Genomic DNA, 27,435 nt, shown 5'->3' with positions numbered 1-27,435 from the left:
GCTTCCAGAATATTAAACGCTGCAAAGAGTTCGCGGGCTTAGTAGACCCGCCCATTACCGCGTGCATAGTCTGCGTGGGACGTGCACAGGATGGCGCCAACCCGCTAGTATATAAGGACCCGACCTGGGCGCTTCCAGGGAAACGCGAAGGGGGCTTCGGACGCGCTGGAGCTTGAGAGGTCAGAGAGGGTCCCGGCCCCTAGCCTGGGACTCCGGAGTTCCGTTTCTACCCGTGCTTCAGGGTCTAGTCCAGCTGAATCCCCGTCGGGCTATAACTCGAATGCCAGGTTCGCGAAGAGAGCAGCACCCGCTCCACCTCACCCCAGCCAGGGTGTGGGGTGTTGAGGGTGTGGGGAGGGGCTGGAGGGGTGCGGAGGGTCTGGGGGTGGAGTGGAGTGGGGTTATCTGTGCTTTTCTCCCCTGCCTGCGGGCCCAGCTAGTTTGCTCAGCAGGTTCCCTGAAAAGCGGGCTATGGAGGACTGGGAGGCGGGGCGGGGGTGGATAATGGGGGCGGAAGGCATTGGGGGCGGGGCGGGCCTGACCTGTGCACTTGCTCCCGCTAGAAGTTGGAAGAGCCCCTGGCCAGCGAGCCGCCGTTTCTGCAGGGCGCGGAGCAGGAACCGAAGCCTGGGAGGTCATAGGGTCAAGTGCACCTTGGCGGCTCCCAGGGCTGCAGGTCTCAGGCTTCAGAGTTCTTGGTATTGTAGACTTGAGAAACTAGTTCTACAGGTTTCGTGTGACTGACCAACCACTCTAAACTATTTTCCTTAATATGGAAACTTACAGCAGAATTAGAATTGCCATTACCCTGCGGGGAGGTTTATAATCTAGAGAGGGGAGAAATGAGAAAAATGTCTCCCTGTGGACAAGATCTGTAGAATACACGTGCTACCCGACAAGGACAAAGAGCTCTATGTTTTAGTTTTCCAAGAGGGCACGTCTGTCGCAGCCCACTTTCCTTTCTTTACTTTTTTTTAAATTAATTTTTAATTTCTGTGGGTACATGGTAGATGTATATGTTTATGGGTTACATGAGATATTTTAATACAGGCATGTCATGTTTAATAATCACATCAGGGTAAATGGGGGTATCCATCACCTCAAGCATTTGTCCTTTGTGTTACCAACAATGCAATTATGCTCTTTAGTTTTTTACCTTATTTTATTTTTGTAGGTACATAGTGGATGTATATATTTATGGGGTACATGAGATGTTTTCATACAGACATGCAATGTGAAATAAGCACACCATGGAGAATGGGGTATCCATCCCCTCAAGCATTTATCCTTTGAGTTGCAAACGATGCAGTTACACTCTTTAAGTTATTTAAAAACGTACGATCAAGTTATTATTAACTGTAACAACTGTTGTGCTATCAAATAGTAGGTCTTATTCATTCTTTCTATTTTTTTTTTTTTTTTTTTTTCTCGAGACAGAGTCTAGCTCTGTCGCCCAGGCTGGAGTGCAGTGGTGTGATCTTGGCGCACTGCAAGCTCTATCTCCCCGGTTCAGGCCATTCTCCTGCCTCAGCCTCCAGAGTAGCTGGGACTACAGGCGCCCACCACCACGCCCGGCTAATTTTTTGTGTTTTTTATTAGAGACGGGGTTTCACCGTGTTAGCCAGGATGGTCTCGATTTCCTGATCTCGTGATCCGCCCGCCTTGGCCTCCCAAAGTGCTGGGATTATAGGCATGAGACAACGCGCCCGGCCATTCTTTCTAATTTTTTTGTAGGCATTAACGCTCCCCACCTCACCCCTTCCCATCTACCACCCTTCCTCAGGTAGTCATCCTTCTGCTCTTAGAATAAAATTGTTTTGATTTTTAGATGCCACAAATAAGTGAGAACATGCGATGTTTGTCTTTCTGTGCCTGGCTTATTTCATTTAACCGAATGATTTCCAGTTTCATTCGTGTAGTTGCAAATGATTAGATCTCATTCTTTTCTATGGCTGAATAGTACTCCACTATGTATATGCACATCATTTTCTTGATCCATTCATCTGGTGATGGATGCTTAGGGTGCTTCCAAATCTTAGCTATTGTAAACAGTGTTGCAAGAAACATAGGCGTGCAGATGTTTCTTGGATACATGATTTCCTTTCTTTTGGGTCAATACTTATGAGTAGAATTGCTGAATGTTGTGGTAACTCTATTTTTAGTTTTCTGAGGAACCTCCAAACTGTTATCCATAGTAGTTGTACTAATTTACACTCCCACCAACACTGTATGAGGATTCCCTTTTCTTCACATCCTTGCCAATATTTGTTATTGCCTGTCTTTTGCATAAAAGCCATTATAACTTGGATGAGATGATATCTCATTGTAGTTTGGATTTGCATTTTTCTGATGATCAGTGATGTTGAGCACCTTTTCACGTGCCTGTTTGACATTTGTCTTCTTTTGAGAAATGTCTATTCAAATCTTTTGCCCATTTTTCAAGAGGATTATTGTATTTTTTCCTATAGAGTTGTTGGAGCTCCTGTTATTTTCTGGTTATTACTCCCTTGTTGGATGGGTAGTTTGCAAATATTTCCTCCCATTTTGTGGGTTGTCTTTTCACTTTGTTGATTGTGTTCTTTGCTGTGCAGAAGATTTTTAACTTGATGTGATCCCATTTGTCCATTTTTGTCCATTTTTGTTTTGGTTGCCTATGCTTATGGGGTATTGCTTAATGAATTTTTGCCCAGATCAATGTCCTGGAGATCTTCCCCAATGTTTACTTGTAGTAGTTTCACAGTGTGAGGTCTTAGATTTAAGTCTTTAACCCATTTTTATTTGATTTTTGTATGTGATTTTTGTATGTGATATTTGATTTTTTGTATGTGGCAAGAGTTGGGAGTCTAGTTTCATTCTTCTGCAGATAGATGCCCAGTTTTCCCAGTGCCATTTATTGAAGAGAATGTCTTTTCCCCAGTGTATGTTCTTGGCACCTTTGTGAAAAATGAGTTCACTGTAGGTGTGTGTATTTGTGTCTGGGTTCTCTATTCTGTTCCATTGGTCTGTGTGTCTGTTTTTATGTCAGTATCATGCCCATTTTGGTTACTACAGTTCTGTAGTATAATTTAGGTCAGGTAATGTGATTCCTCCAATTTTGTTCTTTTTGCTTAGGATAGCTTTTGCTATTATAGGTCTTTTGTGGTTCTATATAAATTTTAGGATTGTTTTTTCTGTTTCTGTGAAGAATGTCATTGGTATTTTAATAGAGATTGCAGTGAATCTGTAGATTGCTTTGAGAAGTATCGATATTTTAACAATATTGATTCTTCCAGTCCATGAACATGGACTACCTTTCCATATTTTGGCTCTTCAATTTCTTTCATCATGATTTTACAGTTTTTACTGTAGAAATCTTTAATTTATTTGGTTAATTCCTAGGTATTAAATTTTATTTGTGGCTATTGTAAGTGGCATTACTTTTTTATTTCTTTTTCAGATTGTTCACTGTTGGCATATAGAGATGCTATTGATTTTTGTATGTTGATTTTGTATCCTGCAACTTTACTGAATTTATCAGTTCTAATAGTTATCTGGTGTAGTCTTTAGTTTTTTTCCAAATGTAAGATCATATCTTCTGCAAACAAGGATAATTTGACTTCTTCCTTTCCAATTTAGATGCCCTTTATTTCTTTCTCTTGTCTAATTGCTCTAGCTAGGATTTCTATGTTGAATAACAATGGTGAAAGTGAGGATCCTTATAGTGTTCCAGATCTTAGAGGAAAGGCTTTCAGTGTTTCCCCATTCAGTATGCTACTAGCTGTAGGTCTGTCATATGTGGATTTTATTGTGTTGTGGTATGTTCCTTCTATACCCAGTTTTTTGAGGGGTTTTCCGTGAAGGGGTAATGAGTTTTATTAAGTGCTTTTTCAGCATCAGTTGAAATCATATGGCTTTTGTCCTTCATTCTGTTGATATGATGTATCACATTGACTGATTTGCATATGTTGAACCATCTTTGCATCCCTGGAATAAATAGCACTTAGTCATGATAAATGATCTTTTAAATGTATTGTTGAATTCAGTTTGCTAGTATTTTGCTGTAGTGTTTTTTCTTTGATATGTCTTTGGTTTTGGTATCAGTAATACTGGCCTCATAGAATGAGTTTGGAAGTCTACCCACCCTCCTTCTCTATTTTTTGAATAGTTTGATAAGGTTGATATTAGTTCTTCTTTAAATGTTTGGTAGAATTCAGCAGTGAAGCCATCATGTCCCAGGCTTTTCTTTGCTGGAAGACTTTTTATTATGGCTTTATTCTCATTACTTCTTATTGGTTTGTTCAGGTTTTGGATTTCTTCATGGTTCAATCTTGGTAGGTTGTATGTGTCTAAGAATTTATTTTCTCTAGGTTTTCCAATTTATTGGCATACAGTTGCTCATAGTAGCCACTAATGATCCTTTGAATTTCTGCAGTATCAGTTGTATTGTCTCCTTTTTCATCTCTGATTTCGTTTATTTGGGTATTCACCTTTTTTTCTCAGGTTACCTGGGTAAAGGTTTGTCAATTTTGTTTATCTTTTCAAACAATAAACAGGTGGTGAAGTCAGCCAAGCTGTGTTCTTTTCTTCAGAGTGGCAAGTTCCCTCAGGACCTAGGTGGGTTCACAGATGCTATCCAGGAGCCAGGGACTGGAGTAAGAAAACCTTAGAAATCTACCTTATGTTCCATTCTACTGTGGCTGAGATGGCCCTCAAATCGTGAGACACAGTCCTTCCCACTCTTCCCTCCTTTTTCCACAGGCAGAGGAGATCACCCTGTGGCCATCATGACCATGGGTCCACAGGGAGTACTGTTAGTTATTGCTGATATTCACTTAAAGCCCAAGGGCTCTTTAGTCAGCTTGTGGTGAATGCTACCAGGTCTGGGACTCACTCTTCAGGACAGTGGACTACCCTCTGGCCCAGGGCAGGTCCAGAAATGCTGTCCAAGAGCCTACTTGGTGCTCTATCCCTGTGGCTAAGCTGGTATATACGGTGCAAGACAAAGTCCCCTTTACTTTTCCCTCTGCTTTTCTCAAGCAAAGGAGTCTCTGCCTGTATGTGCCACAGCTGGAATTGTGCTGAGTCTCACCTGAAGCCAGCAGATTCTCACCCAAGACCCACGGCATATTACCTGGGTATCATTGCTGATTACTCAGGGACCAAGGGCTCTTTAGTCAGCAGGTGATAGATCCTGCCAGGACTGGGTCCTTCCCTTTAAGGCAGCAGTTTCCCTTCTGGCCCAGAGTGTGTCTAGAAGTGTACAGGAGATAGGGTGTGGAATGGGTGTCTCATGACCCTGACCAGTGTCCTATCCTACTGTGCCTGAGCTGACATCCAAGATGCAAGACAGAAGTCCTATTTAGTCTTCTCTCTTCTCTCCTCAAGTGGAAGGAAGTGATCTTTTTGGAGCTGAGAGCTGCACTATCTGGGGTTGGGAGAGGTGTGGTGCAAGCACTCTCTTAGTTGCCACAGCTGGTATCTCAGTAGGTTGTGTGCCCTCCAAGCCTACTGGCTCTGAGCTCAGCTCAGCACTAGGACTTGCCTAGGAGTTTCAGTCCTTGTGGCCTAGAACATCTTTCAAGTTTATTTAGAGCACCATAGCACTTCAGCTACAGTGGCGAGGCTTGCTGGAACTCAGGTTTCAATTGCTGGGATGGACAATTTCTATCTCACTAGGGCTGGTCCAAATTCTGCCTTCATGGGCAGGTATAAGCTGGATTCAGCCTGGTTTTGCTTTCCACTGTAACAGGGCAGCACTGAGTTCAATGCAAAGTCTTGCAATCGCTGTGCCCTCCCTTCCCAAGCACACAGATTTCTCTGCACCACGTGGTCATTGCAGGAGAAGGGGGACGGTGGGTGGAGCTTTCTATTACACCACCTTGTTCTGCCCTCCCGTTTCCCTTTCTGTTCAGTTTCTATCTGAGGCTAGCCAATCCCCTGTGATCTAGGGGAGATGGGTGGGAGGATGGAAGGAAAGGGGAAGTAAAACAAAAAAATAAGAACCACCCAGAAGCATACAGAAAATTGGGCACTACTAGACAATTTGACATTGCAAAGTTTTCCCAGGCTAATTCGTCACCTTTTAGGGAGTTTGCTGAGCAAATTAGGTAAGCCTTCCTGGCAGGGGAGAAATGCACAGATGCTACCCACTCAGCCCCCTGCTTGGGGGTGGTTGTCCCTGTGTGTTCATGTCAGACTCACTGTTCCCTCAGGGGTCCTGCAGGACTAGATCCTGGGGCATGGGGAGAAATGGGGACAGCTAATAAATGGAAACCATACAGCTAATAAATGGAAACCGTATAGCTAATAAATGGAAACTGTACAGCTAATAAATGGTGGAACTGGGATTTGAACCTAGGAAATCTGAGTCTTAATCCTTGAACTCTGCTACCTCTGTCTACATAGGTTTCTGTATACAGAGCCTTCAGGACTGCTTTTGGTGGAAAGAGAGCACGTGGTGCTAATTCACTGTGTTGGTGGGAACACTGGCTACACTGAAAGGTTTGAGAAAGTTATCTTGTAAACCAACTAGAATCAGGTGCTTTTGTTTCTGAAGTGCTTTGGTAAGTGTCCTGAGTTTCTTTTCTGAATTCTTAATCTCTTATTAACTTAGTTTAATTTTATTTAGGATTTCAAATTTGTGTGGAAAATATCTCTACCTTACAAAGAATGTGCAAGTGATGCTGATTATAATTCCTTTAATCCTAAGGAAAGAGCTAGGGATAGAGCTCCTTAAGCCTTTTTTGCCTGCAAAAGAATCTAAGCAGATGGTGGGGTTGCTGTTTAAATACAGTTGCCAGTGAAAAACTATCAGCATCTATTGGCTTTGACAATAAAGTTTATGGGGCAGAGAAAGTATTTAACTATGAAATCCCTATATATCAAAAGGAATATTTTACAAATAACTTGATAAAAATGTTTCAATGGTCTTGGAATGCAGAATGGAATTTTGAGAAATATAAATTTGTAGGCAAGGGTCTAAAGTAGGCAAGATGGTAAGAATGTGGATGTGCCAGCCTTCTTCTTTTTTTTTTTTTTTTTTGAGACAGATTCTTACTTTGACCCCCAGGCTGGAGTACAGTGGCATGATTTTGGTTCACCACAATCTCATCTCGAGGGCTCAGCTGATTCTACCACCTCAGCCTCCTGAGTAGCTGGGACCACAGGTGAGCACCACCACACCTGGCTAATTTTTGTATTTTTTGAGGAGACGGGATTTCACCATGATGCCCAGACTGGTCTCAAACTCCTAGGTTCAAGTGATCTGCCTGCCTCAGCCTCCCAAAGTGCTGGGATTATAGGCGTGAGCCACAGAACCTGGCCCAGCCTTCACTTTTATCTAACAAATTTTTTCTAAATGTCTTCATACCTCAGTCATCTCATTCCTTCTGTCACCTGCATCAACATCCACCTTATCTGTTCAGAGTTACTAGCACCCACTCAGACTTGTAATTTCAAGCCTTTAGTATAGGATGGATTTTTGTAGGAAGAGAAAATAAGGCTGTGATAGTCTGCTTCTACATATTGTATATATCCTTGATGACTTCAAAATAGGTTATGAATATACTGATTGCTTTACCTTTTATTTTATTTTAATAATTTTCCAATAATAATGCAAGGTATTTGTTGATTGCATTTAAATTTTTTATTTTTTTTTTTAAATAATTTTCAAATAATGATGCGAAGTATTTGTTGATTGTACTGGTTTTTTACAATTTCATTTTAAATAATAATTTTCAAATAATGATATCAGTTATTTGTTTATTATATTGATCTTTTTGAACAATTCTTAATCTTGATTATTCATAATTTTTATTTCGAAGTTCACTCTCCTTCTTTTTTATTTCCCTTATTGAGAACTACAATCCATTCACCTTCTTACTTTGTTCCTATCAATGAGATCCCTGCCACCCTCACTCCCTGACCTATTTGTCTTAGAATACGTAGTCCAGATTTCAGTTACTTCCGTGATAAAATCCTACTCTTCCCCCGACTACCCTTTTAATTCGAAGGAGGATGACTTTTTAAAAATGTTGTAATAACTCAGAATTCCAGAAATGCAAAGAGAAGAAAATAACAAAAATTTATGTCCCACCCACCTCTGAGATGTATTTAGTACAGGTGCTTTTTCTTCTGAACTTATAGCATTGTATGTACAGCTAAAGGTTTCTTAATTCTTTAATCTCATTCTTTTCCATCCTTATTTGTAACCTCTATAAAAAAAAAAGTACATTTTTATTCACGATGTTTTTCTCCTTTTACGAAACATAAACATATTTATTATGGTTTTTAAAATATTTTAATCTAAATGCTATTCTATTGTGTATTATCTTCTGCAAACCTGCTTTTAAAATGTATCATCATGCTTTATGAGCTTATCTATATTTATACTTGAAGATATGATTTACTTATTTTGTCTGCTGTATTAATCTTTCATTGTAAGTTGTTTGTTTCCCATGTCAAATATCTATCTTGTTCTTTATAATGTCTGTTTCAAACTGTCTCCGTTCTGTTATTAAAATGTTTTTGTCAGCTGGGCATTGTGGCTCACACCTATAATCCCTAGCACTTTGGGAGGCCAAGGCAGGGGGATTACTTGAGCCGGAGTTTGAGACCAGCCTGGGCAACATGGGGAGACCCCCATCTCTACAAAAAAAAATTTTTTTAAAGAATTAGCTGGGTATAGTGGCTGTGCGCCTGTAGTCCCAGCTACTCAGGGAGCTGAGGTGGGAGGATCGCTTGAGCCCCAGAGTTTGAGGCTGCAGTGAGCTGTGACTGCATTCCAGCCTGGATGACAGAGCGAGACCCCATCTCACACACACAAAATGTTTTTGTCTTGTTTTAATACCAAGTGCCTCTGTCTCAGGGGGTGACTTTATTTTCTACCTCAAAGAGAAAAGTGAAGCTATCAGAAGGGGACTCTTTCAGCTTCCTCGCACCAAAGCGATACGCCTACCTTCGCCCATGCCAATTATCTCTGTTTCTCCTCCTCCTGACCTTCTTCTGCATCCTGGATCACCTTCCTTCCTTATCTCTCTTTTCAGGGCCTTCACTGTCTCAATTATCCTAACTTCCTTCTACCTCTTTAAATTTTCACTTCCCTACTGGCTTCCTCCCATCTAAATATGTTCAGACCTTTCCCATCTTAATAAAATTCTGTAGCTTCTTCTTTACCTCCAGCTACATTTCTTTTTACCTCTCTCCTTTATAGCTTCATATAGTGAACAAGTTGTATATATGTGGTGATACTATTTCCTAATCTCCCATTCATTCTTTGACTCATTGTGAAATGGACAGTTAATATAGATTCCTTTACTAAACACCTGTGAACCAAAGCGTAGTGTTAAATCCTTTTTGAGAATTATTCTCAATTAATCCTCATAATAACAGGCATATTAAGGTGGATGCACCATGTTTTATAGGTAAGAAAACAGGGTTAGAAAGATTAAATATCTAGGTTAATGTTATAATACATTTAATGACAAGTGGAATTCAAGCCATCTCCATTAACTCTAGTCTCTAAGACCTTAGCCTGTGATTTATTGCCTCCTGGTGCCCACTGCCCAGGTGTCTGAACAGCATTTTTCAAAGTCACCAATAACCTTAATTTTACTAAACCTAATAACACTTTCGAGTCATCACCTAGCTGTACCTGTCAGCAGTATTAGACACCTTGGCTCTGTCACGCCCCACCTTTGCAGCCACAGTTTTTCATTATGTCATAGATCTGAGACCTCTGCGCAGGTGATTTTGTTTTGGGCTTCCTTAATACCATATACCCTTGGTTTTTCTCCTACCTCTGGTTTTTCACAGTCAGTCCTTTCTACAGTCTCCTTTTCAATGTTGTCTTCTTTTACTCATCCGCTATAGTCAACGTTCACTGGAACATCAACAATCTAAACTGAGATAGTCTCATTCCATTGTACACATGCCCTTCATGTGATCCACTGCTTCCATTCTTCAATGCTGATAACTTCACCTGGCCAATTCAAAGGCATCCTTCAGGTCTTGATTAAATGTCACCTTTGCCTTGGAAGTCTTATTGAACCATCATCTCCAGATTCGTTTAGATACCCCTTTAGTGTATTTTTCTTCTCATAACTCATATCATACATGATGTTAAATGCTAATTTCATTAGCACCCTTCCTTGCCAACCATTCTCCTCCTAAAGAGAAGGGATTGCTCCTGTCTTGCTTGTTAGTTTATTGCCTTCTCTCAGCATATATTAGACACAAAATAATATATTAATAAATGAATTGCATGCATGTAATAATTCATGTCTTCTAATAGTTTCAGCTGTGAGTTCAACATGGAGGCAAATCAGTGCTCCCTGGTGGTGGAATCATGTTACTCAGACTTGGTCATCAATATAGGAGAAGTGACCCTTGGAGAAGAAAACAGAAACAAGCTGCAGAAAATTCAGAGAGACCAAGAGAAGGAGAGAGTTTTACGGGCTGCGTGTGCTTTATTAAACTCAGGAGGAGGAGTGATTCGGATGGCCAAGAAGGATGAGCATCTCGTGGACATGGGGCTGGATTTAGAAAAGTCTTTGAGAGAGCTTATTCAGTCTTCAGATTTGCAGGCTTTCTTTGAGACCAAGCAACAAGGAAGGTGTTTTTACATATTTGTTAAATCTTGGAGCAGTGGCCTTTTACCTGAAGATGGCTCTGTCAAGCCCCGCCTTTGCAGCCTCCGTTCTTCATTACACCGTAGATCTCGGACATCTGCACTTCTCATGAACTCAAGAGAGGCATTCTGTTTCCTGAAGAAAAAGAAAAATGATGCAAAAATCTTGGAAGAAGGACCTTTTCAAAAAGTTCACAAGGGTATACACCAAGAGCTCCATAACTCGGATCCTGCTGACCCAATTTTCCAAAAAGACTATCTCGAATATGGTGAAATCCTGCCTTTTCCTGAGTCTCAATTAGTAGAGTTTAAACAGTTCTCTACAAAACACATCCAAGAATATGTAAAAAAGATAATTCCAGAATACGTCTCTGCATTTGCAAACACTGATGGAGGCTATCTTTTTATTGGAGTGGATGATAAGAGTAAGAAAGTTCTGGGATGTGCAAAAGAAAATGTTGACCCTGACTCTTTGAGAAGGAAAATAGTAAAAACAATACACAAACTACCTTGTGTTCATTTTTGCCAACCCCAGTGCCAGATAACCTTCACACTCAAAATTGTGGATGTGTTAGCTAGGGGAGAGCTATATGGTTATGCTTGTATGATCAGAGTAGAGCCATTTTGCTGTGCAGTGTTCTCTGAAGCTCCCAATTCATGGATAGTGGAGGACAAGTACGTCTGCAGCCTGACAACTGAGAAGTGGGTAGGCATGATGACAGACACAGATCCAGGTAAGAGGGAGAAAGCTCCTCCCTCCCTGTCCTTTCTACATCCTTGGGACCTCCCATATTAAATTTTCCTTTGCTGCCTATGACTTTGAATATCTTACATCCACCAAACACTTTATTTTGAATCCCCAAGTATCCTACTTTTCATACATGAGAAAATTTTGTTGGGTGATTACAAACCTAACTCACATGTCTATAAGTGGTGATTTTCTACATTCGTAACTGAACAGAAAATTATTTGAAAATAGCCACCCTTGCAGTGGTGTACTGGAATGGCTCTTACTGGCTTTAGAATCAATGATTAAATTTTCAGGAATTTTTGAGGTAGTTGTTAAATATAGTTATTACTAAAAATTAGGTTATATATACTTGCACCTAAATAAATTGTATCAGAAACAAATGTAATCAATTCAAACTCACCACTTCCTAATTATTTGCTACATTTTACTATTATCTTTGCTTGAGAGATTATTTACATCTATTGTATCTTTGTGGTGGTAATACTATAAAATGGAGTGCTACGGTGCGTTGCTTTCCAACTCTGTATTTAGTGATAATCCATTAGGAGCTTGAAATTGTCTGTGGTGGGAAGATTTATAACACCGAAACTGGCAGTTGGCTATGAATGAGGGATCTCTTCTCAACTAGATCTGTTTATTAAACTATCACCAGCATAGTACTGCTTTCTGGGGTTGCTTGTTTGAAGTATTAAAAGTCCTTTGGGCTGGGCTTGGTGGCTCACGCCTCTAATCCCAGCATTTTGGGAGGCCGAGGTGCGTGGATCACCTGAGCAAGAGTTCAAGACCAACATGGCGAAACCCTGTCTCTACTGAAAATAGAAAAATTAGTCAAATGTGGTGGTGCGTGCCTGTGGTCCCAGCTACTTGGGAGGCTGAAGCAGGAGAATTGCTTGAACCTGGCAGGAGGAGGTTGCAGTGAGCTGAGATTGTGCCACTGCACTGCACTCTAGGTGATAGAGGGAGACTCTGTTTAAAAAAAAAAAAAAAAAAAAAAAAACCCTTTGGATTGAAGTTTTCTATCACCTCATAATAGTACCCTGCCTAAATTAAGATGTAGTTTATCTCTTGATCCTTGAGGACATTGTTGATTTTGTAGCTCAGGAAAATTTGAAAGCAGCTCAGGGCCAAGCGTGGTGACTGATGCTTATAATTCCAGCACTCTGGGAGGCTGAGGTGGGAGGATCACTTGAGCCCCAGAGTTTGAGGCTGCAGTGAGCCATGATTACACCAATGCACCCCAGCGTGGGTGAGAGTGAGACCCTGTCTCAAAACCAAAGAACAGAAAGTATTTCAGGGTGATGAGGGTCATGGGGATAGGGGTGTATTCAAGGTTTGTCCTCAGCACCCTTTCATATTGTTCTGTGTCTCTGTTTATCCTGTTGATATTTTGCCTTTTCTTCCACTCATCACCATGTACCCATTATGCTCTATGCCAGCAGCATAATCTGCTCTACCCCTCTGCTCCTAACAGTTTGAAATATTTCTTGCCTTGCATCACTACTGCTTCCCAAACGTATTTCTGTATATAACCCATCATGCTATAATTTGGCAGGCTGGTGGGCTATCTCAGTGTCTCTGGAACACCTGAGAACACCCTAAGCCTGCAGAAATACAGAGAGAACATAAAAATTGGGATACAGTCTTCTGAGTAAAGTGGATGTGTACTTGGAAAGGAGATGTTATAAAGCTGATTCCAATCTCCAAAGCACATGAAAAAGTTAATGCACTCTATAACGTTCTTTGATTTCACACAGTATCTCATTTTAACATCAGGAATAAGCATAGGTGTCAGAATGTCACCCAGGCTGGAGTGCAGTGGCACGATCATAGTCCACTGCAGCCTTGAACTCCCGGGCTCAAGTGGTCCTCTCACTTCAGTCTCTTGAGTAGCTGAGACTACAGGCATGAGCTACTGTGCCCAAGCTCTAAGCTATTTTTTTAAGTGTGAGTAATGGTAATTGCAAATCAGTGATGAGATGATATTTAACAGGGATGAGAGTTGGGTTCAGGAGAGGTGGTGACGGTTGGAGAGGGGATGTAAAATAAGATACATGCACAGACAGCAGTACTAAAAGAATGTGCTAGGTATCATAAGAGGTGTGCAAACAAAATGCTGTCCAGACACAGAGAACGAAGAATTATACTGAATGGAGAAATACATTTAAACTTCCAAATAATGGCTTTTCAGGGTGGGTTTTGGCAACCTTGATATGCAATAAAGGCACTTATCTAGACAGAGTGAGTAGAGAGTTATTTTGATATTATCTCTCAAGTCACATTATTTAGAAAGTCACACATTCCACCTACTGATAAGGCCTCTTTCAGTATGAAGAGATTGACATGTCAGAATAATGTGAATTTTCTTTCTTAAGATCTTCTACAGTTGTCTGAAGATTTTGAATGTCAGCTGAGTCTATCTAGTGGGCCTCCCCTTAGCAGACCGGTGTACTCCAAGAAAAGCCTTCAACATAAAAAGGAACTCCAGCAGCTTTTATTTTCAGGTAATTATGGTTTGTCTTCTCAACACCAGCCAGTTTCTATGTCAGGATAAAGGGAGATTAAACTGTTTTATTTGTTTTGTAGAATCCTGAAAGTGCTCTGCAAACCCATAGATAAAACGTGATGATGTTACAATCCTCTCGGTGATAAGTGGTTTAGAAATGAACCCTCACTGACCCCACTGGCTAAGGCAGTACCACACATAGAACCCAGGAACATTATTTCCCTTAAAGATTATTTGTTCTTGTAGTTCCCAACTCTGGCTGATCATCAGTGTTTCTGGTCATTTTTAAAAGGACACATATCTGAGTTCCTACTCCACTCATAACAAGTTGGAATACCTGGGAAGAGTGGCTTGCAATATGTACTTTTCTCAAACTACCCTCATGATTTTATGCTAATCTAGATTGGAAAACTTTTATCTAGTCAAACTAGTCATACACTGCACCAGAGAGCAGCCAAAAATCTGCCTACCCTTGCCAGATTTTCCAGAGGAGTGGTGGTTGTAAATATGAGAAAAGAATATAAATCTAGGTCAAGATGGAAAACAAAACATTTAAAATGGAGATGGATTATGCATTTCTTCCCATGTTTTGGGTTTAGGACAATCATGTAGCAGCACAAACACAATAATTCGGGACCAAGGTCAACGCCTTTTCTCTACTCTTATCCCTTGCTCCCATGATAGGCTTTGCTTAGGAATCCATTGCTGTCTTCTTTGTAGAATCCCAGAGAGGGAAAACCACTTGCTTAAATCTGTGCAGTAAGTCAGTGGCTTATCTGGCACTATAATTGATACATAAATGTCCTATATATGTGTAAATATCTGTCAAGGATCATTAAATTAATAGATAATGACTGCCCCCATTACAATTTCATTTTTTCCCTTATCCAAGGTCCTTGCATTCATTTACATATCAAACTTATATTTTAGAAACTGTCCACAATAAACAATGTAAAATCTAAGAGTAAACCTATTAAGCGCTGCTAATCATTTTTTAAGCTCAATAGATTCATTTTAGTAGAGCTTATTACCATGGAATAAATTATAACTAAGACAAAATAATAGGCTATATGCCCATAGAGGAGCAGCCTATTATTCTGGTATTAAAAAAATCAATTTTCTAAAACTTCTACCAAACCTTTGAAGAATAGGCATATTTTACACTATTTGCATTGTTCCAGATTCATAGAAAAATAACAAAAATTCCCAAGTCATTGTTTTTTGAGACAGGGTCTTGCTCTGTCACCCAGGTTGGAGTGTAGTGGTGTGATCATAGCTCACTGCAACCTTAAACTCCTGAGCTCAAGTGATCCTCTAACCTCAGTCTCTTGAGAAGCTAAGACTCTAGGCACGAGCTACTGTGCCCAACCCTAAGCTATTTTTTAAGTGTGAGAAACAGTAATTATAAAACTTGTTAAAGATAGAAAAAAAGAAAAAGGAAAACTCAGACTAATCTTACTTATTAATGAGGATGCAAAGACAGAATTCCAGAAATACAAGGATGTATCAGCATTTGGAGAGTTAATGTAATTCATCATTTCTATGTATCTATGCAGATAAATTATATATTTGTCTTCTAATACATCAAAAAGGCATTTGTAAAGCTCAATACATGTTGTTTTTTTAAAGGTCCTCAATAAAATAGTAACCTATAAATAGTTCTTTAACATTATATTTGTATTTACATATATATATATGTATATATGTCCACCAAGAACATCATGTTAATTGGGAGAGATTATAGGCATTCTATTAAATTCAGGAACAAAACAGCCACTTGCATATTACAAGTACAATGTAATGTTAATTGGCCAATACAGTTAGATAAGAGAAAGAAATTGGATTAAAATGGAAGAAGATAGGACTATATATCTGGAGAATTCATGAGAATCAAATGAAAAGCTACTGTAAACAGTAAAAGAATTCAAAATGAATATAAGTACTTATATTAGTATTATAAGAAACAACTATAAAAATTAATATGCAGAATTCAGTATCTTTAATATAACGTATAATGAAAAAAGACACCCAATTTTCAATAACAACAAAAAGGTAAAATATCTGCAGTAAACCTATCTAAAGCAAAAGTTAAATTAATATTGAAGGACACAGAAGAGTAAGTGAATCAGGGAATGTTACGTACTTTGAAGGAAGAATCATCATCACAAAGTTGTCAATTCTGAAATTATTTTATATATCAATTTTAAAAAGAGATTATTTAAACATAAAAACTAAAAGAGCAAGAACAGGTGGAAAATTAAAACCTGAAAAACAAGAGAGGCTATCTATAAATAACATATTATTTATAGATATATAAATACATATAATATATAATTATATAATTACAATATATAGATATATAAAATATATATTTATATATTATATAAATAAGTATACATTTTTATTTTATTATTTATTAAATTTTATTTTAAAATTTATTTTTATTTCATATTTATATGTTATATACTTATATTATTTATGTATGATATATATTATTTATATATATTTAAATATATAGTATATATATAAATAATAAAAAGAATTGTATTGGCATGTAATTAGACCAAAGTTATGGAATGTAGGATCTGGAAATGCACAGAAACACAAATTAAAATTTAGTTTATCATGAAACTGGCCTTGCAAACAAGTAGAGAAAAATAGAAATGTTCATAAATATATAGGGTAGCTTGGTGGCAATTAACTTTTAAAAAGATGAATTCATACTTTACTTCATATACTAATATAAACTCCAAATGGATCAAGAATTTAAAACAAAAAGCCAGAAAAGTTCTAGAAGAAAACATAGGCAAACATCTTTATAATTTTTGCGTTAGACTTAAAAATATCAAGATTCAAAATCTGTGAACCATAAAAGACTGATATATATGACTGCATACAAATAAGCATTGTGCATGACTAAAGCCACTAAGAACAAAGTCAAGTGACCATGATCAAGTAGAAAAAATATTTGCAACCCATATCACAACCAAAGGGCCAGTGTCTCTAATATATAAAGAGCTTCCAGAAGTTGATAAGGACACACACACACACAGACACACACACACACACACACAAACAGAAAAATCAAAAAAGATAGTCCAGAGAAAATAAAATTCATACAGCTCTGAAACATTTGAAAAGATGCTAAATATTAATCAAAATAAAAGACATGTAAATTAAAAGGAGATATTGTTTCCATCTATTAGATTGTTAAAAAATGAAAAAACCTGACATTATCTCTTATTTGCTAGATTGTGGGGAAACACACCTTCTTGTACGTTGCTAGTGGGAGTCCATATTCATACAACTCCATTGGAGGACAATTTGGCAATATATTAATATATTGGAATCACAAATGTATTTAACTTTTGGGATTTTATTATATATCTGTGTGTGTGTGTGTGTGTATGCTACGTATGCTTGCATACATACCAGACATACAAGGTTACTCGCTGTAGTGTTAACATAATAGCAAAAGATTGGGGGGAAAACTCAAGGGCCCATCAGTAGGGACTGGTCAAGCAAAATATGGTACATCCATATCTGTGTTAGATAGCTGTAAGAAAAGAATAAGGAATTGTGCATTGATACGGAAAGATCTCCACAATACATTGCTAAGTGAAGAAAAGTAGTTGCTGAGTGGTTTGCTACCTGTTGGGAAAGAAAGGGCAGAATATTTGTTTGTATTTGCATAAAGCAATTTCGGAAGAGTAGGCAAGAAACTTAAAAGTATCTGTGATAAGGGAGAAGGGTGAGATTGGGAAGGTAGGAAATTAAGAAAATGGGAGTAGGAGTGTTTGGGTATTTGGTATAGGAATATATTAACTAAAGTTTTTTTTTTTAAATGACATTTTTCACTTTTGGAACATTGTTATTGTTATCAGATTTTGAACATTAATAGTGGTAAACAAATTATGTTTATAGTTTTACAATTAGATTCCAGATATTAAGAATAAAGATGTTCTGGTTTTTTGAAAAGATCAACAAAATTGATAGACCACTAGCAAGACTAATAAAGAAGAAAAGAGAGATCAAATAGACACAATGAAAAATCGTAAAGGGGATATCACCACTGACCCCAGAGAAATACAAACTACCATCAGAGAATACTATAAACATCTCTACGCAAATAAATTAGAAAACCTAGAAGAAATGGATAATTTCCTGGATACTTACACTCTCCCAAGACTAAACCAGGAAGAAGTTGAATCCCTGAATAGACCAATAGCAGGCTCTGAAATTGAGGCAACAATTAATAGCCTATCAACCAAAAAAAGTCCAGGACCAGACGGATTCACAGCCGAATTCTACCAGAGGTACAAAGAGGAGCTGGTACCATTCCTTCTGAAACTATTCCAATCAATAGAAAAAGAGGGAATCCTCCCTAACTCATTTTATGAGGCCAACATCATCCTGATACCAAAGCCTGGCAGAGACACAACAAAAAAAGAGAATTTTAGACCAATATCCCTGATGAACATCGATGCAAAAATCCTCAATAAAATACTGGCAAACCGAATCCAGCAGCACATCAAAAAGCTTATCCACCATGATCAAGTGGGCTTCATCCCTGGGATGCAAGGCTGGTTCAACATACGCAAATCAATAAACATAATCCAGCATATAAACTGAACCAAAGACAAAAACCACATGATTATCTCAATTGATGCAGAAAAGGCCTTTGATAAAATTCAACAGCCCTTCATGCTAAAAACTCTCAATAAATTCGGTATTGATGGAACCTATCTCAAAATAATAAGAGCTATTTATGACAAACCCACAGCCAATATCATACTGAATGGGCAAAAACTGGAAGCATTCCCTTTGAAAACTGGCACAAGACAGGGATGCCCTCTCTCACCACTCCTATTCAACATAGTGTTGGAAGTTTTGGCTAGGGCAATCAGGCAAGAGAAAGAAATCAAGGGTACTCAGTTAGGAAAAGAAGAAGTCAAATTGTCCCTGTTTGCAGATGACATGATTGTATATTTAGAAAACCCCATTGTCTCAGCCCAAAATCTCCTTAAGCTGATAAGCAACTTCAGCAAAGTCTCAGGATACAAAATCAATGTGCAAAAATCACAAGCATTCTTATACACCAGTAACAGACAAACAGAGAGCCAAATCATGAATGAACTCCCATTCACAATAGCCTCAAAGAGAATAAAATACCTAGGAATTCAACTTACAAGGGATGTAAAGGACCTCTTCAAGGAGAACTACAAACCACTGCTCAGTGAAATAAAAGAGGACACAAACAAATGAAAGAACATACCACGCTCATGGACAGGAAGAATCAATATTGTGAAAATGGCCATACTGCCCAAAGTAATTTATAGATTCAATGCCATCCCCATTAAGCTACCAATGACTTTCTTCACAGAAATGGAAAAAACTGCTTTAAAGTTCATATGGAACCAAAAAAGAGCCCGCATTGCCAAGACAATCCTAAGTCAAAAGAACAAAGCTGGAGGCATCACGCTACCTGACTTCAAACTATACTACAAGGCTACAGTAACCAAAACAGCATGGTACTGGTACCAAAACAGCATGGTACTGGTACCAAAACAGAGATATAGACCAATGGAACAGAACAGAGCCCTCAGAAATAATACCACGCATCTACAGCCATCTGACCTTTGACAAATGTGACAAAAACAAGAAATGGGGAAAGGATTCCCTATTTAATAAGTGGTGCTGGGAAAATTGGCTAGCCATAAGTAGAAAGCTGAAACTGGATCCTTTCCTTACTCCTTATATGAAAATTAATTCAAGATGGATTAGAGACTTAAATGTTAGACCTAAAATCATAAAAACTCTAGAAGAAAACCTAGGTAATACCATTCAGGACATAGGCATGGGCAAGGACTTCACATCTAAAACACCAAAAGCAATGGCAACAAAAGCCAAAATTGACAAATGGGATCTAATTAAACTAAAGAGCTTCTGCACAGCAAAAGAAACTACCATCAAAGTGAAAAGGCAACCTACAGAATGGGAGAAAAATTTTGCAATCTAGTCATCTGACAAAGGGCTAATATCCAGAACCTACAAAGAACTCAAACAAATTTACAAGAAAAAAGCAAACAACCCCATCAAAAAGTGGGCAAAGTATATGAACAAACACTTCTCAAAAGAAGACATTCATACAGCCAACAGACACATGAAAAAATGCTCTTCATCACTCGCCATCAGAGAAATGCAAATCAAAACCACAGTGAGATACCGTCTCACACCAGTTAGAATGGCAATCATTAAAAAATCAGGAAACAACAGGTGCTGGAGAGGATGTGGAGATATAGGAACACTTTTACACTGTTGGTGGGACTGTAAACTAGTTCAACCATTGTGGAAAACAGTGTGGTGATTCCTCAAGGATCTAGAACTAGAAATACCATTTGACCCAGCCATCCCATTACTGGGTATATACCCAAAGGATTATAAATCATGCTGCTATAAAGACACATGCACACGTATGTTTATTGCAGCACTATTCACAATAGCAAAGACTTGGAATCAACCCAAATGTCCATCAGTGACAGACTGAATTAAGAAAATGTGGCACATATACACGATGGAATACTATGCAGTCATAAAAACGGATGAGTTTATGTCCTTTGTAGGGACATGGATGCAGCTGGAAACCATCATTCTCAGCAAACGATCGCAAGAACAGAAAACCAAACACCGCATGTTCTCACTCATAGGTGGGAATTGAACAATGAGATCACTTGGACACAGGAAGGGGAACATCACACACCGAGGCCTATTGTGGGGAGGGGACAAGTGGGAGGGATAGCATTAGGAGATACACCTAATGTAAATGACGAGTTAATGGGTACAGCACACCAACATGGCACATGTATACATATGTAACAAACTTGCACGTTGTGCACATGTACCCTAGAACTTAAAGTATAATAATAAAAAAAATTAAAAAAAGAATAAAGATGTTCTTAGCACATTAATTATTAGCATTGATTGACAATAAATTAGGTTCAGATTCAATGCTGTCAGTGCTTCTCTTGGAAGAAATGCAATGATTGTCTCAAATAGAAATTTTGTCTGTAATGGAGTTACTGGCACTAAAGATATTCAGGGCCTGGTGTAGCAGATCAGAATCAGCCAGCCTCTTGGTGTCCTAAACCTTTAGGCTCCCTCACCTGATTGATTTCTTATGGTTTGAGAACAACTGCCCTGGACCCTTAACTGCTGTTTCTAAAGATTCCCTAGATCCATGGTGAAATTAGTTCCCAGAATGGATACAAGGTAGGAGCTCCAAGGATAGAAGGATGAATATGGGAGTTCTGGGGAGGATGAGGAGTTTATCAAGTGATCAAGGTGGAAGAAGACATCAGAGTTTCAGAGCACACCAGTGCAAAGGCACAGAGTCCTCAAATCACATGGGGAGTGATGACTACTCTGGTGCACCTGGAATGGTGGCATTAATTGAACATCTACTCTGGTCCCTATCATTACTGTTTTGTGGAATATCAAAGAAATGAAAGAGACACTTCTGATCTTCCCATAATATCCTTCAGAAGCATGTTCCATTATACAGTTAAAGAAAAAGAAGACCTATGCAATAATGAGGTAAATAAACATCAAGTGTCTTAGTGATTTTTACCATTTATCAGGCAGGAGTAGTCTGTGACTTGCCAGGCAGGGCAAAAACAGTAGAGGATCTGATGTCCAAGAGACTTGGGTTCAGACTCTGGCCCTGCCATTGCCTAGTGGTGTGATGTTGGGCAAGTCACTTGATCTCTTTTATTTTTTATTTTTTGAGACACTATCTTGCTCTGTCGCCCAGGATGGAGTGCAGTGGTATAGTCATAGCTCGCTGCAGCCTTAAATTCCCTGGCTCAAGCAATCCTCCTACCGCAGCCTCCTGAGTAGCTGCACCCAGCTCTCACTTGACCTCTTTGAGTCCTTATCTACTTATATGAAGATGGGAATAAATATATCTTCCTTGGAAAATTTGTGAGGACCAGAAATACGTGCAAATTCCCTGGTACAATCAACAAATGGTGTATTTTCTTATTTTACATTTCTTTGGTTTCCAAAGCTTCATTTTAAACATATGCTCAGTTATCCTATTTTATCCATTCTAAGATGTGTGTTTCCCCTATATTTTAACATCTCTAAAATCTGGATGTGTCTCATGCTAGATGCCATCTCCTACTCACTGTCATCCAGGTTGCAGGCATAATCAAGTTGTATGAGCACCTGGTACGAAAGAGAAAGCACCAGCAACAATGAACAATAAACCATTACCAATAAAACCTGGGTAATTTCATTTGAAATTACCACTGCAAATCTTGATTTGGGTTTGTACTCTAACACTACCACAACAGGACAACAGTTATCTTCCCCCCCACTTTGGAACCCATGATCATTGAAATAAGTTCATAATCCTCCAATGCAAGTAATTCTCATGTCAGAATTATTTCTTGTTTGTGTGTGACAAAGGGAAGACTTTTGTGATAGTGGGGAGCCATACGTTGATCTTTAAGTGATGCAAGAATTCTGCTTCAGGAGAGATAGCTTTAAGGATCTTCCAGTCCAGGACTGCAGGAAATTCACTGCCAATAAAGGCTTTAATATGACTCCCTCTCCCCTGCAAATATGGAGTTAATGAATACCTTCTTCCTGGGGCCAGGGGAGGGGCTCCTGCTACTCCCAGCAATGGGGCATTTTGAGATTCAGGTACTTTGAAAGTAGGAAGGGGAGGAAGAGAACCAACATTTCTCAAGCTGCTACAATGAACCAAACATTTTATGTTATTTCATTTATTCCTCCTCATAGGAAATGTGCTATTCTTAGTTCTGTTTTACAGATGAGATAGCAAAGTCTTAGGTTAAGGAATTTCCCAAGGTTGTAAGTTTTAAAAAACACGTGGATTTAGACGAAGTATACCAGGTATTCCAAGCGTTCTTTTCCTTTATAATTACAATAATATTTATAAAATAATATTTGAGGCCGGGCGCGGTGGCTCAAGCCTGTAATCCCAGCACTTTGGGAGGCCGAGACGGGTGGATCACGAGGTCAGGAGATCGAGACCATCCTGGCTAACACGGTGAAACCCCGTCTCTACTAAAAAAAAAAAAATACAAAAAACTAGCCGGGCGAGGTGGCGGGCGCCTGTAGTCCCAGCTACTCGGGAGGCTGAGGCAGGAGAATGGCATGAACCCGGGAGGCGGAGCTTGCAGTGAGCTGAGATCCGGCCACTGCACTCCAGCCTGGGCGACAGAGCGAGACTCCGTCTCAAAAAAAAAAAAAAAAAAAAAAAAAAAAAAAAATAATATTTGAAACTTCCATAAGTAATAATGCAGTTAATCAATTAGTTAATTATAATTAGTCATCATAATCAATAGGGTTATTTCTCTTCCCTTAATTTATCATTCTTTTCACATACAGTCCCACCAGGACATTTGCGATATACTCCGGAGTCCCTCTGGAGGGACCTGACCTCAGAGCATGAAGGACTACAGGAGTTAGTAAACAAGCAAGTGCAACCTTTCTCCCAGGGAATTGTGATCCTCTCTAGAAGCTGGGCTGTGGACCTGAACTTGCAGGAGAAGCCAGGAGTCATCTGTGATGCACTGCTGATAGCACAGAACAGCACTCCCATTCTCTACACCATTCTCAGGGAGCAGGATGCAGAGAGCCAGGACTACTGCACTCGCACCGCCTTTACTTTGAAGCAGAACCTGGTGAACGTGGGGGGCTACACCGGGAAGGTGTGTGTCAGGGCCAAGGTCCTCTGCCTGAGTCCTAAGAGCAGCACAGAGGCCTTGGAGGCTGCAGTGTCTCCGATGGATTACCCCGCGTCCTATAGCCTTGCAGGCACCCAGCACATGGAAGCCCTGCTGCAGTCCCTCGTGATTGTCTTGCTCGGCTTCAGGTCTCTCTTGAGTGACCAGCTCAGCTGTGAGGTTTTAAATCTGCTCACAGCCCAGCAGTATGAGATATTCTCCAGAAGCCTCCGCAAGAACAGAAAATTGTTTGTCCACGGCTTACCTGGCTCAGGGAAGACCATCATGGCCATGAAGATCATGGAGAAGATCAGGAATGTGTTTCACTGTGAGGAAAAGAGAATTCTTTACGTTTGTGAAAACCAGCCTCTGAGGAACTTTATCAGGTAAGCAGTTGGATCTTATGTCTCTAAGTATTATTTAATCTGGGTTTAATTTTTTCTGCTAAGTCACCTTCTTTCTTGAGAATTGAGTGGTAAAATCATCTGTGATAACATACTGTGCTCAGAGGAACATGATACATTCATTTTCCCCCCTTGCTTTTTTTGGATAAAACTTGAGTGTGTTCTTTTAATTTTTGCAGTGATAAAAATATCTGCCAAGCAGAGACCCGGAAAACTTTCATAAAAGAAAAGTTTGAACACATTCAACACATCGTCATTGACGAAGCTCAGAATTTCCGTTCTGAGGATGGGGACTGGTATGGGAAGGCAAAAACCATCACTCGGAGAGCAAAGGATGGCCCAGGAATTCTCTGGATCTTTCTGGACTACTTTCAGACCAGCCACTTGGATTGCAGTGGCCTCCCCCTTCTCTCAGACCAGTATCCAAGAGAAGAGCTCACCAGAATAGTTCGCAATGCAGATCCAATAGCCAAGTACTTACAAAAAGAAATGCAAGTAATTAGAAATAATCCTTCATTTAACATCCCCCCTGGTTCCCTTGAGGTACTTCTTAAAGCTGAATGGTCCCAGGGTGTTCAGGGAACCTTACAAATTAAGAAACGCTTGACTGTGGAGCAAATAGTGTCCTTTGTGGCAGACACCTGCAGGTTCTTCTTTGAAAGGGGCTATTCTCCAAAGGATGTTGCTGTGCTTGTCAGCACTGCAAAAGAAGTGGAGCGGTATAAGTATAAGCTCTTGAAAGCAATGAGGAAGAAAAGGGTTGTGCAGCTCAGAGATGCATGTGATATGTTGGGTGATCACATTGTTTTGGACAGTGTCCGGCGATTCTCAGGCCTGGAAAGGAACATAGTGTTTGGGATCAATCCAAGGACAGCTGACCCAGCTATCTTACCCAATATTCTGATCTGTCTGGCTTCCAGGGCAAAACAACACCTATATATTTTTCTGTAGGGTGGCCATTAGGAAGAACTCCAAACCAAAATGCTCTGTAAATGTCTGTGGGTGACAGTCTGCTGATGGTAGAAACCTTTCTTTTTAGTTTACAAGTCAGAGATTTGGACAGAGCTGACACAGAGTTTGGAGTTCCCCCATTTCTGGCTCTCCTTTCAGGGTTCCTCACCCAACTCTTTTCAGCAGTGGTGGTTGCCCCCCATTCTGACCCCTGACTCTTTCAGCCAGAAAGATGGTGGTTTTCTAAAGGAGCTTTAGCTGCCCTGCACAATGCAGATCTGTGTATTGCACTCTGGTTAAAAGCCATAAAAATAAGAACTCAGCCTGTGGCCTTTCTTTCTTCCAAGGCTTGGCTTCTTTTTTTTAAGTCCCTTCATGTAGTTTGTTGCTTTTAAACATTTGTCCAGAATTGTTTTCTGCAGAAACCTGATCTGTTAGGAGCTTACTGACCATAACAGAAGCAATTGTTCCTGAATTCTTCACATTTATCTTTGCTGTATTCATTTAGGGCTTGGGAGAGTCCCAAGATAATTCAGTCACTGTCAGATTAATAATTTTGTCAGAACAAAGATTACTGTTGTGATAATTTAATCCTTTAAAATTGTGATCTCCAGAGCTTGTTCTCAGAATGGCCCAGACCAAGGCTTAATTGTGATAGTGAATATTAATGGTCACTTTAAAGAGAAAGTATAGGCCAAAATGAAATGAACAGAAACCTGTTTGCCCTGGCTTTCAGCGGAAAATAATATTAGAGACCAAAATCTGGTTCTGAAGGTGTGTATCAGCCCTAAGGTGAACCGAACTTGAGAAAGGTTGTCTTTAAAAATCAATGAGTTTATGTTTTAACTTCTCAGTTTAGTTCTATGCATTGTTCTATAACACACCTAGTGAAGTTTTATGTCATTCTTGAACTGTGATTTTTTTTTTCCATTTACTTTCATGGTTTGGTGGGCCATTGTTATGGACTGAATGTTTGTGTCCCACCCTTCACCCCCCAATTCCCATGTTGAAGCCCCAACCTATAGTGTGGAGCTGGGGCTGCTAAAAAAGTAATGAAGGTTACATGGAGTCATGGTGGGGCCGTGATCTGCTAAGGTTGGTGTCCTTATAGGAGGAGACCCCAGAGAGCTTGCTCCCTCCCTCCTTGTGCATGCAAACAAGAGGGCGTGGGAGCACACAGAGAGGTGGCAGCCACCTACAAGCCAAGAGGAGAAGCCTCACAATGAAACTCTTGCTGCTGGCACCTCTGTCTTGGACTTCCAGCCTCCAGACTGTGAGAAACAAATTTCTGTTGTTTCAGCTGCTCAGTCTCTAGTGTTTTGTTATTGCAGCCCGAGAACACAGCTGTATGATTATTTGTCAAACAGAAAACACTGATACTTAACAATGCTAATACAATTAAGTATTTGCTTTTCAGTCTCTACAAAATATTCTAAAATACTAATCTAAATACTAACAATAAGATATTTGCATAACTAATGGAAATTAAGAAATCATATGCCCAATATTTCACTTATTAGTAATCTTACTCTGCTGATTTCCCCCCAGATTGTGAGTTTTGAACTTCCCTGCCTTTCTCCTGTCTTTCTGTGTTAACTCATGGAATTCCAGTTATCTAGCCTTGAAATTGTAGGCTCTCCTAACTTAAGCAAAATCTGACAGATCAGCAAAATAAGGAGAAAAATGCTTCTTCTTTCATTCTGACTGCATTAAATCAGGTACAACTCAGCATTAAAAAGCTGTCTTTGTAAATGTTGTTCCTAATAAATTAGTCTTATAAGATCTCTGGACTTTGGAGTTGTTGTAATGTCTTTGAGAGTAATTCTTTAAAAGTCTAATTTTGACTGGTTGTATCTCTTTATGATTTATTGCCCCACTAACAATATTTGAAACGAAATATATTTTTAAATGTATAAATAATTATGAATTTTTGTTTAGACCAAAGAGGATTACTGATATTTGTTTCCATATGAATGGCAAAAGGTTTAGCTTACAGATCTACTGCATTTCTGTTTTAAATAAAAAGTTGAGAGTTTGTGTCTCATTAAACTGGAAAAAAATGGTCTTGTAAAATAAATGATTAAATGGGGGAAAAGGAGAAGACAGAGGCCAGTGACTCCATGCGAGAGCCAAAACGAGCCAGTAAAAGATTAAGTAACATTAACTTTCAATTTTTTTTTGAGAGACAAGATCTCACTGTGTTGCCCAGTTTGGAATGCAGTAGTGCAATCATGGCTCACTATAGCCTCAAACTCCTGGGCTCAAGTGATCCTCCTGCCTCAGCCTCCCAAATTTCTGGGATTATAGGCGTGAGCCAGTGCACCAGGCTCAATTGGGTGCCTGCCCATCTCTGGACTCTGCCTCTAGACATCTGGGATGTACTTCATTAAAGATCTGAAAACCTACCCAACCATTATAAAGTGAAACAAAGTGTTTTTATATTTTAAATTAACTTTTTATTTTAG

General features: G+C 39.4%; 1 protein-coding gene across 5 annotated transcripts; it reads left to right on the top strand.

Annotated features, from left to right (window-relative positions):
• The first annotated feature begins 80 nt into the window (after positions 1 to 80).
• SLFN11 (schlafen family member 11) lies at positions 81 to 27,022 on the top strand. 5 transcript variants are annotated; one of them, XM_030922949.1, is made up of 7 exons: positions 81 to 179; positions 6,385 to 6,542; positions 7,029 to 7,145; positions 10,271 to 11,340; positions 13,730 to 13,858; positions 23,278 to 24,001; positions 24,199 to 27,022. In XM_030922949.1, the coding sequence occupies exons 4-7, from the start codon at positions 10,290 to 10,292 to the stop codon at positions 24,968 to 24,970; spliced, it is 2,676 nt and encodes an 891-aa protein (XP_030778809.1). In that variant the 5' UTR covers positions 81 to 179; positions 6,385 to 6,542; positions 7,029 to 7,145; positions 10,271 to 10,289; the 3' UTR covers positions 24,971 to 27,022. The 5 variants fall into 5 exon arrangements, with proteins under 5 accessions (XP_030778809.1, XP_030778808.1, XP_030778806.1 ...); XM_030922948.1 differs by having other exon boundaries at positions 126 to 287; positions 7,049 to 7,145; XM_030922946.1 differs by having other exon boundaries at positions 126 to 287.
• The last annotated feature ends 413 nt before the right edge of the window (positions 27,023 to 27,435 follow it).

The sequence above is a fragment of the Rhinopithecus roxellana genome, chromosome 19 (assembly GCF_007565055.1).
Source record: "Rhinopithecus roxellana isolate Shanxi Qingling chromosome 19, ASM756505v1, whole genome shotgun sequence".
Taxonomy (NCBI): Eukaryota; Metazoa; Chordata; class Mammalia; order Primates; family Cercopithecidae; genus Rhinopithecus; species Rhinopithecus roxellana.
The sequence above is the reverse complement of the archived record's forward strand: the minus strand, read 5'-3'. Positions and strand labels throughout refer to the sequence as shown.